Source organism: Portunus trituberculatus, chromosome 21, assembly GCF_017591435.1.
Source record: "Portunus trituberculatus isolate SZX2019 chromosome 21, ASM1759143v1, whole genome shotgun sequence".
Taxonomy (NCBI): domain Eukaryota; kingdom Metazoa; phylum Arthropoda; class Malacostraca; order Decapoda; family Portunidae; genus Portunus; species Portunus trituberculatus.
Genome location: NC_059275.1, coordinates 3,637,937 through 3,654,374, shown reverse-complemented (window position 1 = coordinate 3,654,374; position 16,438 = coordinate 3,637,937). Strand labels below are relative to the sequence as shown.

The 16,438-nt window shown below is 47.0% G+C and overlaps 2 protein-coding genes across 2 annotated transcripts in view; one reads left to right on the top strand and one right to left on the bottom strand.

Annotated features, from left to right (window-relative positions):
• The window catches only part of LOC123506902 (AN1-type zinc finger protein 4-like), an 87,234-nt gene extending 74,650 nt beyond the window's left edge, over positions 1-12,584 (bottom strand). Inside the window, exon 1 of the mRNA XM_045259286.1 lies at positions 12,459-12,584. The gene's annotated coding sequence lies outside the window, so the exon portion shown is untranslated. The remainder of the gene's footprint in view (positions 1-12,458) is intronic.
• Positions 2,797-14,300, top strand: LOC123506907 (serpin B8-like). The gene is made up of 7 exons (XM_045259297.1): positions 2,797-3,158; positions 6,168-6,462; positions 8,238-8,458; positions 9,507-9,689; positions 10,934-11,138; positions 11,943-12,067; positions 12,488-14,300. Exons 2-7 carry the CDS (start codon positions 6,187-6,189, stop codon positions 12,681-12,683), a joined length of 1,206 nt encoding a protein of 401 aa, XP_045115232.1. The 5' UTR covers positions 2,797-3,158; positions 6,168-6,186; the 3' UTR covers positions 12,684-14,300.
• The last annotated feature ends 2,138 nt before the right edge of the window (positions 14,301-16,438 follow it).

Sequence of the window (16,438 nt, the reverse complement as noted above, 5' to 3'; positions counted from 1 at the left end):
GAGCTGTTTGCTGTTATGTACTCACACAAGTTTCCAGTGTTCCTCGAAGCACGGAAAGCGGCTTACATCCATCTTCCCTCCCCTCCCTCCTGCCCCGCGCCACGCTCCTGGAGGCGGGTGGGTGCCAGGGTGGATCTGTCCTCGCCGCCACACACTTGTAAACAAACCATGGCGCGGCGCGAGGGGCAGCCACCAGCTTTTCCTTCCTCCTACTGGCTGGGTGCGACACTCCAGCGGCCTCTACACTCACAGCGAGGAGCCAGGGATACTCACGCCTCCTCACTAACAGGCACACTGGACACAGGCACTGATTGTTCAAGATAATTCCAGTAACGTGAATTCTACAAGACATTGGCACTGAGCCGAGGTAAGACTGACACCGGACAGTCCCCTACGCAGGATGACTGCAGCAAACTATCCATCCTGACTTGGGGATGAAGTAAGTCCTGTTTTCATCACATCGTCGCACTGAAATAAGTAAGTTTCAAGTGTATGTCTTGAAAAGGACTGCTGGCTTTTTTCTACATATTCCGTAAAAATGGACAACAGAGAAGTGACGCGCGCTCTGCGACGAGAATCATTTCCGCGCCACTTACTGAGATGCGCCTGCGGTACAGCGCATTGTCCATGCATTGACGCTGCTCACGAGTGGTGGTTCTTTCACAAGTACTGGAAATACATTTTCATTACCTCGTAGTAAGATGGATGTGTAAGAAAACACGAAGTAACAATAAAAGCAGCATTGGCTGGATACTCTCGTCTACCAGCAGCTGATCTGGCAACAGTCGTAGCAGCAGCCTGTGGACTGACCAGTATGAATCTTTGCAATACATACAACTAAAAAAAAACAAATGTTGGCACAATATCCGTGTGACACACAAGCCCGATGTCAACCGTGCAGTGTCAGGGTACAGTACACCGAGACTCAGGCACGAAGCTTGGGGTTTCCTGAAAAGTCACGAGTCCTGCCCGCTAAGAGTTGTGGTGATGAAGGGGCGGGAGGGGCGGCGACCCTCTCACTGTTCGCGTAGCGCTGAGTGCAAGGCGGCAAGGATCATCAATTACAATCCATTCATTTATGCTTGCTGAGGAAACGTTGACTGATTCACAAGCGCAGTCGTGGGTCAGTCAGAGTTTGTTGTCAAGCTGGTTGAGTGAGTGATAACTTGTTGAAATAACAAAGGAATGAAAAGAAATTGATAAGTTAATAAAATCTTCATTGAAACATTTACTTCTCCAAATGAAGAAAGGATATGAAGGAATTGTTTCTGTGTCAGAGTTCTGCAGACACGTTACATTGTGAGGGAAGCAGTGCGTGCAAAAGTTTCAAGGCAAATCCGGGAAGTGAAAGAAGCATTGCATTGGAAGGTGGACTTTTCCTCCTCCGTGTTGGCTGCACAGCCAGTATGAGAAAACACTTGGAGCACTCACAGATAAGATGAGTGAAAAAGCAAAATGCGCGGCCCGAGTGTGGCCGCTGTTCATGCGCCATAAAGCCACAAAACACGGGCCACTCACGTCCCGCAACAGTCACGGTAATCGCCTCCATGCGGCGAGGTTTTCCTGGCCGAGACATTGTCCTGAGACACAAAGGTTGCATGACACCTCTTGGTCATTCACTCCCGAGCCTCGACCCGCCGGGTGTCTTGCTGCGCTGTCCCGACGGCAGCGACTCTGGCGACGCAGCGGTACAGTGGCCTGGCCCGGCACAGGATCTTGCCACGGGATGAGTGACCTCTGTTTCGGGTGTGGGTGGCGTGGTGCGCGGTACTGCACCTCCCGGCACGGCTCTCCCTGGCCGGCAGCAGAGCGGTGGTGGTGGTGGTGGTGGTGGCGGTGGCCAGGCGGGGGCTCAGGGGCGGTGTGGGCGACCGTTTCACGGGACTTTTGGCGGCGTGCCGAGGCTGCCGTCCCAGCGGGAGCGAGGGGTTGTTGGGGGCAAAGCAGGCCAGGCGAGTCACCTACGACCTGGCCAGCCTTGCCTCTACGTCACAGCGCCGCAGAGAGCAGCCATGCACCACCCACACAAGTCACGGGCGAGCCTCGTTGTGCTAATTGGGTGTTCAGCACCCATTGCGTAGAGTTAAGTACCTGTGGCGTCCCTGTGGAATGGTTCTATAGCCTTCCCCTCTCCGCGACGCCCAGCTGGCAGGCTCGCCTCGCCGGGGTTGGAACTCGTCCCACGCTTCCTTTTTATTTTTTCCTGCATGTGAACCGAAATGCTCCGCTGATCGTGACTGAGAGGCAGGAGCTGCGCCTTGCATGAACAATATGGCGTGTGTGTGTGTGTGTGTGTGTGTGTGTGTGTGTGAACGGTATGTTGAAAAATGTATGAAGAAATATAGTGCTTGACCCAGGAGGCCTCGCCTGGGTGGCGTGACAGGGGCAGGGAGGGAGGCGCACCTGCCCTGCCTGGCCGTGCATCCTGCAGCCTCACCACCGTTGCAGCCATACGAGGCACAAACAATGCAAACAACACACAAAGCACGACACCAACACTGAAAACCACACAAACAATCAGCATGAGATGAATGAGATGAACAGAAAAGCAAACATACAAACAAGAACAGCAACAAACTAAAGAAAGAAACAGAAAAGAAGGAAGGATCACCAAAAAAAAAAAAAAAAAAAAAAAGAGGAGGACGGGTGGTGTGTACGCGTCCCTCGCCTCGCCATCAGCTGACACCTGGCCTGAATTAGTGAGTCACACGGGCGCTTGATGATGATGGGTGAGCGACGGGCACGCGTCGCGGCGTCTGGCAGTGATAGCAAGGTATATAAAGCCTGCAGGAGGGACAAGGGGCAGGAGTCGCCGTGTGGCAGTGGTGGTGAGGAGGGCGAGCTACGGGCAGGCTCTCGACGCACCTCGGGGCCTTCACACGCAATCACCACTCACCCGCACCCACTGCACCCTCCACTCCCCATTCAAGCTTTCCTTCTGCTCCTCCTCCTCCTCCTCTCTCAAGAATCTCTGTTCCTACCTCCCCTTCCTCCTTCTTCCCCAAGTGTATTTATGCCCGTGGGAAGCAAGTTGCGGTGTTCTCCCTGACTCCCAAGGCGGGCGGGACTAGCTGAGTCTTGCCGCCGAGCGTGACTCCCCGCTCCAGACGCAGCCTCCCTAGCAGTCACGCTCCTCCTGACTCACGTGGCGCGCTGAGGTGAGTACTGCACCAGTCGTCTGCACACACACACACACACACACACACACACACACACACACACACGCAGAACAGTTAATGATTCTATTCGCGTAGTGATTATTCAGTTGTCAAGTTTCAAGCTTCTATGCATTGTGTGTACCGTAAGTGTGGAGACAGACAGACAGACAGACAGACAGACAGACAGACAGACAGACAGACAGAGAGAGAGAGAGAGAAATCAAGATATATTGAAGAGAAACAAACAAAAAAATAAAATAGAATAAAAAAAGAAACTCTCACACATACTAAAACGAAACTATGAATTCCTTTCATCCCATCCCATCCAATCCCTCCCATCCCATCCCCCATCCTATCCCATCCATCCCTCCCATCCAATCCAATCCCACATAACATCTCATCCCACAAACCATCCCACCCCACACAACATTCATCATCCCATCTCATTCCACATCCATCCTATCCCATCCCATCCCTCCCACCCCACTCCCATCCCACACATCATCCCATCACATTCCATTTCCATTCCACCTCTGTCCCATCCCATCCCATCCCATCCCATCCCATCACATTCTATCCTATCCCTGTCCCATCCAATCCCATCCCATCACATTCTATCCCACCCCTGTCCCATCCCATCCCATTCCATCCCATTCTATCCCATTCCCATCTCATCCCATCCACACACTATCCCATCCTATCCCTCCCATTCCATCCCCACCCCTCCCATCCTATCCTTCCCATTCCATCCCACACCTCCCATCCCACTCCCATTCCATCCCATCACACTCTATCCCACCCCTATCCATCCCATCCCACTCCCATCCCATCCCCCATCCCATCCCATCCCATCCCTTCCCATCCCCTCTCTTCCTTCCTCTCGTGGTCCGTTATTATGAATGGAGAGAGGGCGGGTCGACGGGTGACCTCTCTACTGGGATAGGCCGGGGTGATAGGCCGGGGTGAGGGTCAACTGCCCTGTCTGAGTAGTCGTGCTGACCCTTCAGAAGCCGGGGGTCATCTGAGGTCACAGCCAGCACAGACTTGGGAGCTGGGAGGGCTGTGGTGGTGGTGGTGGTGGTTTTGTGAGAGGGAAGTGGTGTGGGTGGGAGGAGAGAGAGAGAGAGAGAGAGAGAGAGAGAGAGAGAGAGAGAGAGAGAGAGAGAGAGAGAGAGAGAGAGACAGACAGACAGACAGACAGACAGACAGACAGACAGACAGACAGACATGTGTGGGCAAACAAGCTAACAGACACAAAGAAAGAAAGAAAGAAAGAAAGAAAGAAGGAAAATATGAATCATAATACAGAAACAGACAAACAGACAGACAGACATATGTGACAGAAATTTAGGCAAATAAAATGGACACAAGAAAATGCAGACAGTTCAGATAGAGAGAAAAAAACATAATTGATAAAGATACCTTGCCCTGACATACATATAGACAGACGGACAGACAGACAGAAATATGAAATGCATTGTTGTTTTACTTGGTATGCAACGCTCTCTCTCTCTCTCTCTCTCTCTCTCTCTCTCTCTCTCTCTCTCTCTCTCTCTCTCTCTCTCTCTCTCTCTCTCTCTCTCTCTCTCACACACACACACACACACACACACACACACACACACACACACACAGACACAGACACAGACACACACACACACACACACACACACACACACACACACACACACACACACACACACACACACACACACACCTTTTCTCTTCTCCAGTGGTGAATTCCTTGCATATTATTTATCAAGCGGAGGTTCGGTTCCCGCTGTCACAAAAAAGCTAATAATGCAGTGCGCAGTTACGAGTGTTGTCCTTGGTGCAGGGAATGGAGTGAAGGGAGCAGGCGATGTCAGGTTAGGTTAGGTTACGTGTAGGTCAGGAAAATTCGTGTTTATATCGGCGTTTCCCTGATGTTTCTTGCCTTGTTATGCTTCTCTCTCTCTCTCTCTCTCTCTCTCTCTCTCTCTCTCTCTCTCTCTCTCTCTCTCTCTCTCTCTCTCTCTCTCTCTCTCTCTCTCTCTCTCTCTCTCTCTCTCTCTCTCTCTCTCTCTCTCTACCTACTACATTATCTTACTGAAAGGTTCTGTAGCGCAAGTACAAAAGACAAAGCTAACTTTTTTACTATATCTTCTTCATCTTTCTACATGTGTGCAAGCAAATTATTTCTTTGGTGTACTCTTCATAAGAAAGAACAACTAGAATAGTGAGAGGCAGAAACTTTCAAGAGAAAAAAAACACGCTTGAAAACATTTGAAAACACTAACTGAATGCGCCCTTGAAACACCTATAAAATCCCTTGAAACACCAACAAAATCCCATCTCAAAAACTATTTAATACACTTTTAAAACACATTTAGAGTCCCATTTAAAACACTCTTGAAAACATCTTGAAAGCATCCTCGAAGACACCTTTTGAAAACCCGCTGAAAAACCCATTGAAAACAGTTTTAGAAATTTAATCAAACATCGTTCAAAACCCCTCTTAAACACCACCCTCTCAGTAAAAACAGCCTTGAAAACACCTTCTGAAAACCTTCTTAAAAACTCACATGCAAACATTTGAAGTCACTCTTGGAAACCTCTTTGTAAACTGCTTTAAGACCACTCTGAGAACACTTGCAAACATCCTTGAAAACTTTTTAAAATCTCTAGGAAAACATTACAAAAACACCATAAAAACACTTAGAAACACGCTTAACCTCTTTAATACCATGACGAGTTTTCCTATTTATTCTGGTTACTATTTGGTGATTTTGTACTGCTTCAAAAACCTATGTGGGGATTGAAATAGTGAAGACTCTAGCCAGTAATCTTCTGACCCCCATAGAACCTTTGTAATGGAAGTAGAATTGTCTAATCATATCCAAAACTCAGGGTAGAAATGCGTCCCAGTACAGAAAGAGTAAAAAACACACAACAACCACAAACACACTTTTGAAAATATAAATATCACAAACATACACCAAAAACCCAAGAGACAAAACCCATTCACAGGAAACCAAATCAAGGTGGCATGGGCGTGGCGCGAGTGACAGTGTGGGTGGCGTGGGTGGCAGCTAGCGTGGTGATGATGGCAGTGGAGTGGGCGCCTCTTGCTAGTGGGGCGCCGTCACCTAGCGTGCAGAGTTTCTCCATGGCTCACTTCGGCTTTACTCTCGACCTGTACACGGCGCTGGTGAACGAGAGTGCCAAGGAAGACAATCTCCTCTTCAGCTCCGTGGGTCTGGCGGCCGTGCTGTCCCCTCTCCTGGCCAGCGGGGACTCTCTCATTAGTCAGCAGATTAGAGAGGTGAGTGAGTGGCCTGTGTAGGTGCGCCTCTTGTGTCTGTCTATCTGTGTATCTGTCTTTCTGTCTGTCTGTCTATTTATTTATCCATCTATCTGTGTGTGTGTGTGTGTGTGTGTGTGTGTGTGTGTGTGTGTGTGTGTGTGTGTGTGTGTGTGTGTGTGTGTGTGTGTGTGTGTGTGTGTGTGTGTGTGTGTGTGTGTGTGTGAGTGTACGAATATGTATGTATATGTGTGTGACCATACTAGTATACTTACTTCAATTACAAAGTGTATATGTTTTTATTACCTCCTCCTCCTCCTCCTCCTCCTCCTCCTCCTCCTCCTCCTCCTGCTGTTCATGCTGTTCCTGCCCCTCCTTGGTATGTATCACCAGCACGCTGCAATTAGCTGCTCATTACTCCCGGCGCTGTTCAGGACCCTTCTGTGCATAGATCTCCTTGCTGCTGCCTCGCTCGCCTCGCCGCCTCGTAACACTGCCTTCACTTCCCCCTTTGTTCAGTCCTAATCATCCCCTGGGCAACCCTTTCCTGATATTCATTAACTTGAGTCTATCCAAATTTATCGAGTTTACCTTTCGTTTCTTTAATCTCTTCCTTTTGTCCTTGATTTTGTGTTGTTTGTTTATTCTACAGTTTGTTCTTTCTATTTTTTTGTTGTTCTTGATTGTGTTCTTCATTAACTTAATTCTGCTCTAATCCATCTGGTCTATCTTTGTTCTTTCTCTTCTTTTCAGTCTTGGGTTCATTCTTTTTAATATTATTTCTTCTTTCCTAATTCTTTGACTTTTTTCTTCATTAACTTTAGTCTATTTTAATTTATCTTTATCTTGTTCTTTCTCTTCTTTTTATCCTTTATTATTTTTACATCATCTTATTCTCTTCATCGTGCCTGATTGTGTTTTCCATTAACCACTGTCTATCTCGATTTATTAAGTTTATCATCGTTCTTTAATCTCTTCCTTTTATCCTTGGTTTTGCGTTTTTTTCTTTACTTATTCTTTTCTTTGTCTGTAATTTATCGTGTTTATCTTCTTTCTGACCTTGGATACGTGTTCTTTATTTAACTTTCTTTTCCATATGCGCTTTTCCTCCTCATTCCTCATATTTTTTTTTTTTTTTTTACATATATTTAATGTTTTGCTTCTCGCTCATGATCCCTCTCCTCCCTCTTCTTCCCTCTCTTCTTCCTTATAATGATCATGTTTTCTTCTTCCCTTTCACAATGTTCCTTTTTCTCTCTCAATGATTATACACTCTCTCCCTTTCTCCTTTCTTCTCTCCTTCATTTTTCTCCTCCTTTTCTCCCTTCTTCCCTATTCACCTCTTCACAATTTTCAATTAAGCTCTTTCTTCTTCTCTTGTCCTTCATATGCTTCTTTCCATTATGCTCCTCGTCTCCCGTAATGCTCTGACTCGGTTTCCTATTCTTCCCAATGCTCCCAGTCAATTTTCTCTCTTCCACAATGCTCCTAATGAATCTCCTCCTTTTCTCAGTGCTCTTACTCGGTTTCCTCTCTTTCACAATGCTCCTCTTCTCACACATCTCTTCTTTCAATCCTCATCAATACTTCTCGTCCCGTTCTCCCTCCCAGCGCTCACTCACAAAGACACACCCTCATTCAGCGCAATGTTCCCCCAGGTGTCTGATCTCTCTCTCCTCCTTAATGCTCTTCCTCCTATTCTCCCCTCTCTCAAAATCCTAACTCCCTAGTCTGTTTCCTCCCAACACGCACACACACACACACACACATATATATTTAAGCTAATGTTCCCCCAGGTGTTGCGTCTCTCTAACATGAGCGTCGCCTGTGTGGAGAAGGGCCACACTGATATGCTTGCCCACTTCAAGAGCACTTACTACGACGAGGTGCTCCAGCTTGGCTACACCGTGTTCTTCCCGCCCTCCGCCCACTCCACCAGCGCCCTCTACTCTGAAGGCATGGTGCAACAGGTGGATTTTCTCGAGAATGCTGGGGACGTGGCCGCGAAAGTGAGCGAGTGAGTAAAGTGTGTGTGTGTGTGTGTGTGTGTGTGTGTGTGTGTGTGTGTGTGTGTGTGTGTGTGTGTGTGCTGTTTTTGTTGTTGGTGGTGTTGGTAGTGGTGGTGGTAGTGGTTGGTGCTGGTGATAGTGTTGTCATTGTTGTATTTTTTTTTTTTTTCATTTTTGCTGTTGCGGTTGCTATTTTTGTTTTTATTGATGTTGTTGTTGTTGTTGTTGTTGTTGTTGTTGTTGTTGTTACTGCTGGTGCTGTTGTTGTTATCCTGGGCTTGCTTGGTCTCTCAGGTGTTCCTAATTAGTGGGACGAGTTCTCGGACACTCCCTCGTGGGACAAAAGCAAAAAGTTCCTCAATTATTATTCCTGGATGTGAATTATTCTGCAGTGACTGGAAATTATCATTGGCTTTATTACTGCCACGCTTGCTTGCCGCCACTTGTAACGTGTGTGTGTGTGTGTGTGTGTGTGTGTGTGTGTGTGTGTGTGTGTGTGTGTGTTTCCTTTATTCATCTTCCTTCTTATTTTTCTTTCTCTTCTGGCCTTGGGTTTGCATTCTTTATTTTAATTCTTTCCTATGTCTTTTTTTCATTTTTTTTCTTATTTTGTTTAGCTTTTTTTTGTTTTACATCCATTTCTTGTTGTGCGTGTGTGTGTGTGTGTGTGTGTGTGTGTGTGTGTGTGTGTGTGTGTAATTCACCTCGGTCGTCTGCTGGTCACCCAGCCAGTCTTCCCCACTACGGAGCGAGCTCAGAGCTCATAGACCGATCCTCGGGTAGGGCTGAGACCACAACACACTCCACACACCGGGAAAGCGAGGCCACAACCCCTCGAGTTACATCCCGTACTGCTAGGTGAACACACCCCACACATTAAGAGGCTTGCCCATTTGCCTCGCCGCGCCGGGACTCGAACCCGGCCCTCTCGATTGTGAGTCGAGCGTGCTAACCACTACACTACGCCGCGTGTGTGTGTGTGTGTGTGTGTGTGTGTGTGTGTGTGTGTGTGTGTGTGTGTACGTGTGTGTGAACAACATTGTACACATCCTGCAGTTGGGTGACGACGGTGACAAGGGGACGGATTGGGCCAGTGGATGCCGTGACGGAGGCGCTGCCGGCTGGGGGAAACGCGGGGATAGCTGTAGTGGCCCTCGCCTTCTCTGGCCAATGGCTCCACGGCTTTCAACCTGAGCTGACTTTCGACAAGGGTCTCTTCTACACCACGCCCCAGGAAAGGTACTAACTCCTTACTTTACATTACACTAACAGTAGGACTGGTAAGTACAAGCCGCGCTTTTGTCTCACGCTGGATTTTCAAACATTTCTGTTTCACCTTTACTATTTCAAAAGGCTTCATTTAAGTTTACATAAGTTTTTAAGGTGTTATTACGGTTCAAGAAGCAGATTGATAAGATTTCTACATTATCAATTGGAGAAACACTCTTAAAAACCTCGCGAATCATCTCTGTGGCCTTGGAAACAGTCATGGTGAGAGACCAAAGCGTTTCTGGATACGGACCTTGGAAAGACTCCACGTTCATGTCTTAGGACTATATTCTGAAACACTTCACCTCCACTACTTCTAAAAGGCTTTATTTGAAGTTACACGGATTTTTTAAGTCAGTGTTTATGGTTCTAGTGACAGATTAGCAAGGTTTCTATATCAAGAAGAGAAACTCTCCTGAGAATCCAGTTAATCATGTGGTTTTAGAAAATGGTCGTGGTGAGAGAGCTAAACGTTTCTTAATACAGCGCTTATTTCCACTAGACTATCAGTAAGACTCGAAAACACACTACACTTTTGCTTGTCTTCTCAAACACCCACCACTAACCCTCTGAGACACATTTTTACCTAGAAATCTGTGTACGATTAGACCCTTTTTATTGACATTAGGAATGGTCTATGGAGGTCAGACTATTAATGGCCACAGTCTTCACTATTCTAATCCCTTACATAAATTTCTGAAGCTGTATAAAATCACCAAATAGTAATCAGAATGAATATGGAAGCATGTCATGGTACTGAAGGGGTTAAGCTTCATCCCCACAACACACCCGCAGCCCACATACCCTCACGACACTCAAGAAGCACTACCTCACTCATCATCCCCCGCCTTAAGTCACTCTGCCACTGATCTACAAGCTAAGAAGGACTCAGGACCAAGTCAGAGTCCTCAAAGAGTCTCAAGAACGAAGATACACAAGAGTGTAGTAACACCAGCAAAGTTACATCGCTTGTAGCATTTCACTAAAATCATCACGTTTTTTTGTCCAACTTCATTGTATCATAAGGCTAAAGGTAGTCATTTAGTACTACCACACACTGTCATAACACAGTCACACACCACCACAGCTCAGTCACGCGTGCACCACCACCACACACCACTAAAGCTCAGTCACGCACCTCTACCACACAGTACCACACTTCTACCACACACCACTACATCTCACAATAACACCAGCCATTCTTATCCCCTGAGGTTTGAGATCCCGATGATGGTGGGTCGTCTGGAGCTCCCCCTGGGCTCCTACCCGCCCCTGGAGGTGCGGGTGCTGGAGCTGCCCCTCGCCGCCCGTCGCGCCTCCACCTTCATCCTACTGCCGGACCACCCCGAGCGAGGCCTGGCGCCCCTTGAACACAACATGACGCAAAACAACATGAAAGCACTCTTCTCCAGCCTCAAGGTCTCTGCCGCCCTCGCTGTCTTCGCCTTCTGCTGGTCATCACTCTGCTTCTCTTACGACACGCCTGCTGATGGTGGTGGTGGTGGTATTCATCCTAAGTTTTTTTCTAGGACGCGCCTGCTGGTGGTGGTGGTGATGATGATGGTGGTGGTGGTGGAGAGGGGGGGGAGAAAGTTCATCCTAAGTCTCTCTTGGACACGCCTGGTGGTGGTGGTGGTGGTGGTGGTGGTGGTGGAGAGGAAGTCTTCATCCTTAGTTTCTCTCTAGGACACACTTGGTGGTGGTGGTGGTGGTGGTGGTGGTGGTGATGGTGGTGGTGGAAAGGGGTGTTCATCCTAAGTTTCTCTCTAGGACACGCCTGCTGGTGGTGGTAGTGGTGGTGGCGGTGGTGGTGGTGGTGATGGTGACGCAGTTGCTGGTTGGGTTCCTCTGCGCGATGGACAGATACGAGGCAGCAAGAACACACGGGCCAACACATCAAGTTATGCAGCAACACTCAGCCGTGCACTCCGCCGCGGCTTAATATTTGTTATTTTCTTGTCCACGGGTTAATTTATTCATACGCAGGCATGTTCGTTTATCACTCGTGGGTAATTTTGTTTTTACTTACGTGCACTCCTCACTCATCACTTATGAATTCACCTCCTCGCTCTGAGTTCACTTATATCTCCACCAGTCAATTAATTCCCGGGGGAGTCATTCAGCTGTTCAAAGTGTTGAGAGGAGTCCCGCCCAAACCACAATTGTATTTCCTCACCACCCCCCCGCTGCCCAGGACTGACTGTGACCCCGTGTGACCCCCAGGACGAGCGAGTGAACCTTCGTCTGCCAAGGTTTCGAGTGGAGGTCACCCAACCGATAAAGTCAGCCCTCACCTCACTGGGCCTGAGCAGCGTGTTTCCTCAGCCCCTGCAGGACATCCACCACAGGTACGCCCCCCGTCCCCTTCCCCAACGCCACGCCACGCCTCCTGCACCACGTGGGAAGCGAACACTTGTTTTGAAACATGTCCTTCCTTCACCAGGAGTATTGTCAAAAGTTCACGTGATTAATCAGTGTTTCGTGAGTGTTTTCCATTGTTAGTAAGGAAAAACATCCATGAAAGCCTGATTGTTCACCTACGTGGCTAATTGCTCATATTACAATATATAATCCTTGTTAAACTTGTACTAGAAACACTAGAACACTCTTGAAAACCCTCTGGTACCACTAAAACTTCCTTCAAAACTCTCCATTAACTTCTACAATAGTAAAGTGGTGTAGAGTTAAGAAACCGACACGTTTAGGAACACAGGTGGCGATGTGGTGAGAATCAAATACCTGGGCTGATGTAGGTGTTTGTGTGGCAGGTTGGTGGTGGAGGTGCGGGAGGCGGGCGAAAACAACACCCACGCCCAGGACTCCCGCGGCGACCAGGTGGGGACTTTTGGGGACAAGTACTTCGAAGTGGACCATCCGTTCGTCTTCTTCGTGTGGGACTACCGGGCCAGCAGCGTCCTGGTGATGGGCCGTGTGGTCTCGCCCGAACCCATTCTTGTCAACTAACTCGACCCCTGGTGGCCTTGAGGGGAATTATGATCGTTCACCGTTTTCTTTTCTTTTTCCTTCGTTCTCTTCTATTCCTTTTACACATTCACTCTTTTATTCTTTCTTCTTTTGTATTTTCTCTCCACTACGTTTCGCTGAATATCTCCACACTCATTTTGTGCTCAACTGTACATGCATGCATTCATACATACATACATGCATACACACATACTCGTACATACACACATACATACGCATAGTAAATCTACTTATACAAGCTTTATACGTACAGAGGAATACACGATTCCTTGATCTCCTTTCACTGAAGCACACAACAATATTTCGCTTGTTTTCTTCATAATTTCCAAGCTTCCTATATTCCTTTCGTGTTATGTCCGGTGTTATTTCTCGTGCTATTTCCGGTGTTATCTCCACGTAGGATGATCTCATAGTCCTTCTGTCCGGCAGTTGGTGATTGGCGCTTGTCATCCTGAAGCAGAGGTCCTGACAAGCTTTTCATCACTTGTTGCTCAGCTTTCACTCGCGTGGTGGAGCCTCAGTGGCCGCGGCGGTGACCTGCTTGTGTCCTGAGAGGCGCGCGTCACCCTGCATGGGCACTGCTGCAGGACTCCACGCAATCGATGAACTGGTCGTTACTGGTCGTAGCGTATGCAAGTTTAAGTGTCATAATAACAACCTGTCGCATGGTTGTTTGCCCCAAAGTAAGCCACAACGAGCCAGCCAGGGCGTCCCGTACACCGCTAGGCTGACTTCTTAAACGTTTCATTCAGTGGTTTGGTCCTTAATATTTTTCTTAATTTTTTTTTTTCTAGCACAGTATTGCAAGTTACAGAAGTTTTCCATTGTGCTTACATGATTCAAATGATGATTTAATGGGAATTTCATATCAATTATAAAGATAACCTGATAACCCAGTCTTGATAACGTTTAATGTTCTGAAACGTTTCAACGTCTTATCAGTGACTACCATAAACAGGATTCTGCTACAGCATTGCAAGTTACAGAACTTTACAAGAGTGTTTAAATTTTTCTAGTGATAGGCTCACGAGAATTCCACTCCGTCAGTGACCAAACAACATGAAAAACATGATTAATCATCACTGAAACCTCTGAAATGTTTCACATTTCCAAACGTTGCACTGTCTTGTCATTGAAAAAAAGACTAAGCAAATCATCACAGCTTTCGAAGAATATTTCCATGATTCAAGTGACAGGTTAACAATAATTATAAAACATCTATGGCAAAAATCCGACTATCCGTCACTGTATCTCATGGAAACAGTCCTGAGAAGAAACGTTGCAAGAATAAAAGCCAGCCAACTGAACCAACGCACACACAGACACACACACAAACACACACACACACACACACACACACACACACACACACACACACACACACACACAAAAGAAAGCCAAGTGACTCCCTGGCGCGGTCGTGGCTTGCTATGGATTCCCGACAGTTACTCCTATACACTTATGCATGTGATGTGTCGCGGCTTCACAGTGATATGTATATTTAGTGACAGTGTGATGTGAGCTGTTGTGGGGAGGTCCAAGTCAAAAAGGAACTGTGATAATGTGCTTAAGAGCCTCGTGTGGGAGGGCGTGGGGGCGTGGGGGTGTGGGGAGGACCGTTAGGCTGGCCAGGGGAGGGGCGGGGTGGTTGTTCCTGCCTCCTGCCTCCTGTCCTGCTGCCCAGCCAGGAAACTTGCTCATGAAGAGAGAAGGTGCTGTAAACATAGAAGCAGCCGGCTGTGTGTGTGTGTGTGTGTGAGAGAGAGAGAGAGAGAGAGAGAGACTGTGTGTGTGAGAGAGTGTGTAGTGTCGGTCATTTAAGTGGTTTCAATCCCCCCTTGACATATACTTAAATACTACTACAGTACAGATAATCGCTTACAAGAAGCCTAGATGTGATCACACTACAATGTCGTATAAGTATGTGCACTACTACACTACTACAATAAGTAAGTAAGTAAGTAAGTGTGTTGGTGCTCTCCACAAGTTTTCTTTTAGGAGTTACTATTTAATTATTGCTGGTGTACGTATGTATGTATTCGTCAAATTTGCTTCAGTCAGTCAGCCATTCAGTCAGTCAATCAGTCTGTTTTGTTCGTATATGCATGCGTGTTTGTTTTACTTGTGCCTGTCTGTGTCTGCCTGCCTGTCTATCTGTCTGTCTGTCTGTCTGTCTGTTTGTCTGTCTGTCAGTCTGTCCCGCGACGGTCTGCCTGTCTGTCTGCCATCACGAGCAAATAAAAAGCATAATACGAAACAGTTTACAATATACCAAAAAATACATAGAAAAAAAAAAATCTATCACGCATCATTACCACCGTCACCACCACCACCACCATCAACACCACCCTCGTCATCACACTACAGCCGCACCAGACAAAACATTGAAATGGTTTAAGAGAGAAAACCTTTTACTCGCACAAAAGTCGAGAGAAAACAGAGGAAGGAAAGAGGAGGGAAGGATGGAGGGAGGGAGGGAGGGAGGCTGGCAGGCGTGGAGGGCGCCGTGACCCTCGCCCCGGCCCCCCCAAAGGCTGGTGGTGTCTTGTCAGGTCCTTGTCCCTCCTGCCTGCCCTCCTGCCCCTACACCACTAGTCCTCGTGTGTGTGTGTGTGTGTGTGTGTGTGTGTGTGTGTGTGTACGAGGGAAAAGCAAAGTGGTGTATGATTTGGCTAAGAAACTTTATGTACATCAGTGGACTGTGTGTGTGTGTGTGTGTGTGTGTGTGTGTGTGTGTGCATTTCTTTAAAAGGACGCCGTAATATGCAGTCCTGGCCGGGGAAACTTTTCTGTGTGTGAGCTTTTAAGGTGAGTGTATAAGAAAGGTGCACAGGTGAGTTATCGTGTGTGTGTGTGTGTGTGTGTGTGTGTGTGTGTGTGTGTGTGTGTGTGTGTGTGTGTGTGTGTGTGTGTGTGTACAACCAACTAAACAATCAAAACTATCACACACAAATAAAAAGAAAACAAAGACCTGATATAAAAAACGATTAAGAAAAGCAAAAAAGCAAAAAAAAAAAGAAAGAAAAAGAAAACACGAAGCACTTCCTTTAAAAATCAGAAGATGAAGAAGGAAATAATGAAAATAGCGTAACTGAAATTATATGTTGTTAAAGAAAGAAAGGAAAAAAAAAGCAAACAAAAAATAAATGAATGCTAAACTTTATGAATAACCCTTACACTTGACCAATACTAGTGTGTGTGTGTGTGTGTGTGTGTGTGTGTGTGTGTGTGTACGACTCGAAAAGGATGAGGAGAGAGAGAGAGAGAGAGAGAGGAGTCAAACAAGTGAGTACTGACCTCGCCCGTGACCCGCGTAAGGTCAGAGGTGGTCAAACAAAGATATTATCCCACAGTGGTGTTGCCTTAAGCTCTTCCCTAATAAACCAGAGGAGCGTACAAACACCTGTGCTCTATACGTCTTTACTTTAACCCTTTCTTTTTCGCACTGACACCTGGCGCACCTTTCCTACTCACGCTCCGCCAGTCCTGTGATTCATGGCGGGGCGTTCGCGGTGCTACAAGGTGATTATCTGAAGCCTTGTGTATTGTTAGTATTTCTTTATCTTATTCCTCAGGTTTTAAGCAAGTAACTACCTCGGTTCTTGAAATTTTGATCTATAGTTGTGTGTGTGTGTGTGTGTGTGTGTGTGTGTGTGTGTGTGTGTGTGTGTGTGTGTGTGTGTCTTCAAATGTTTTTTTTTTTGTTCTTTTCATTTTTTTTCTTTTTATTTCTG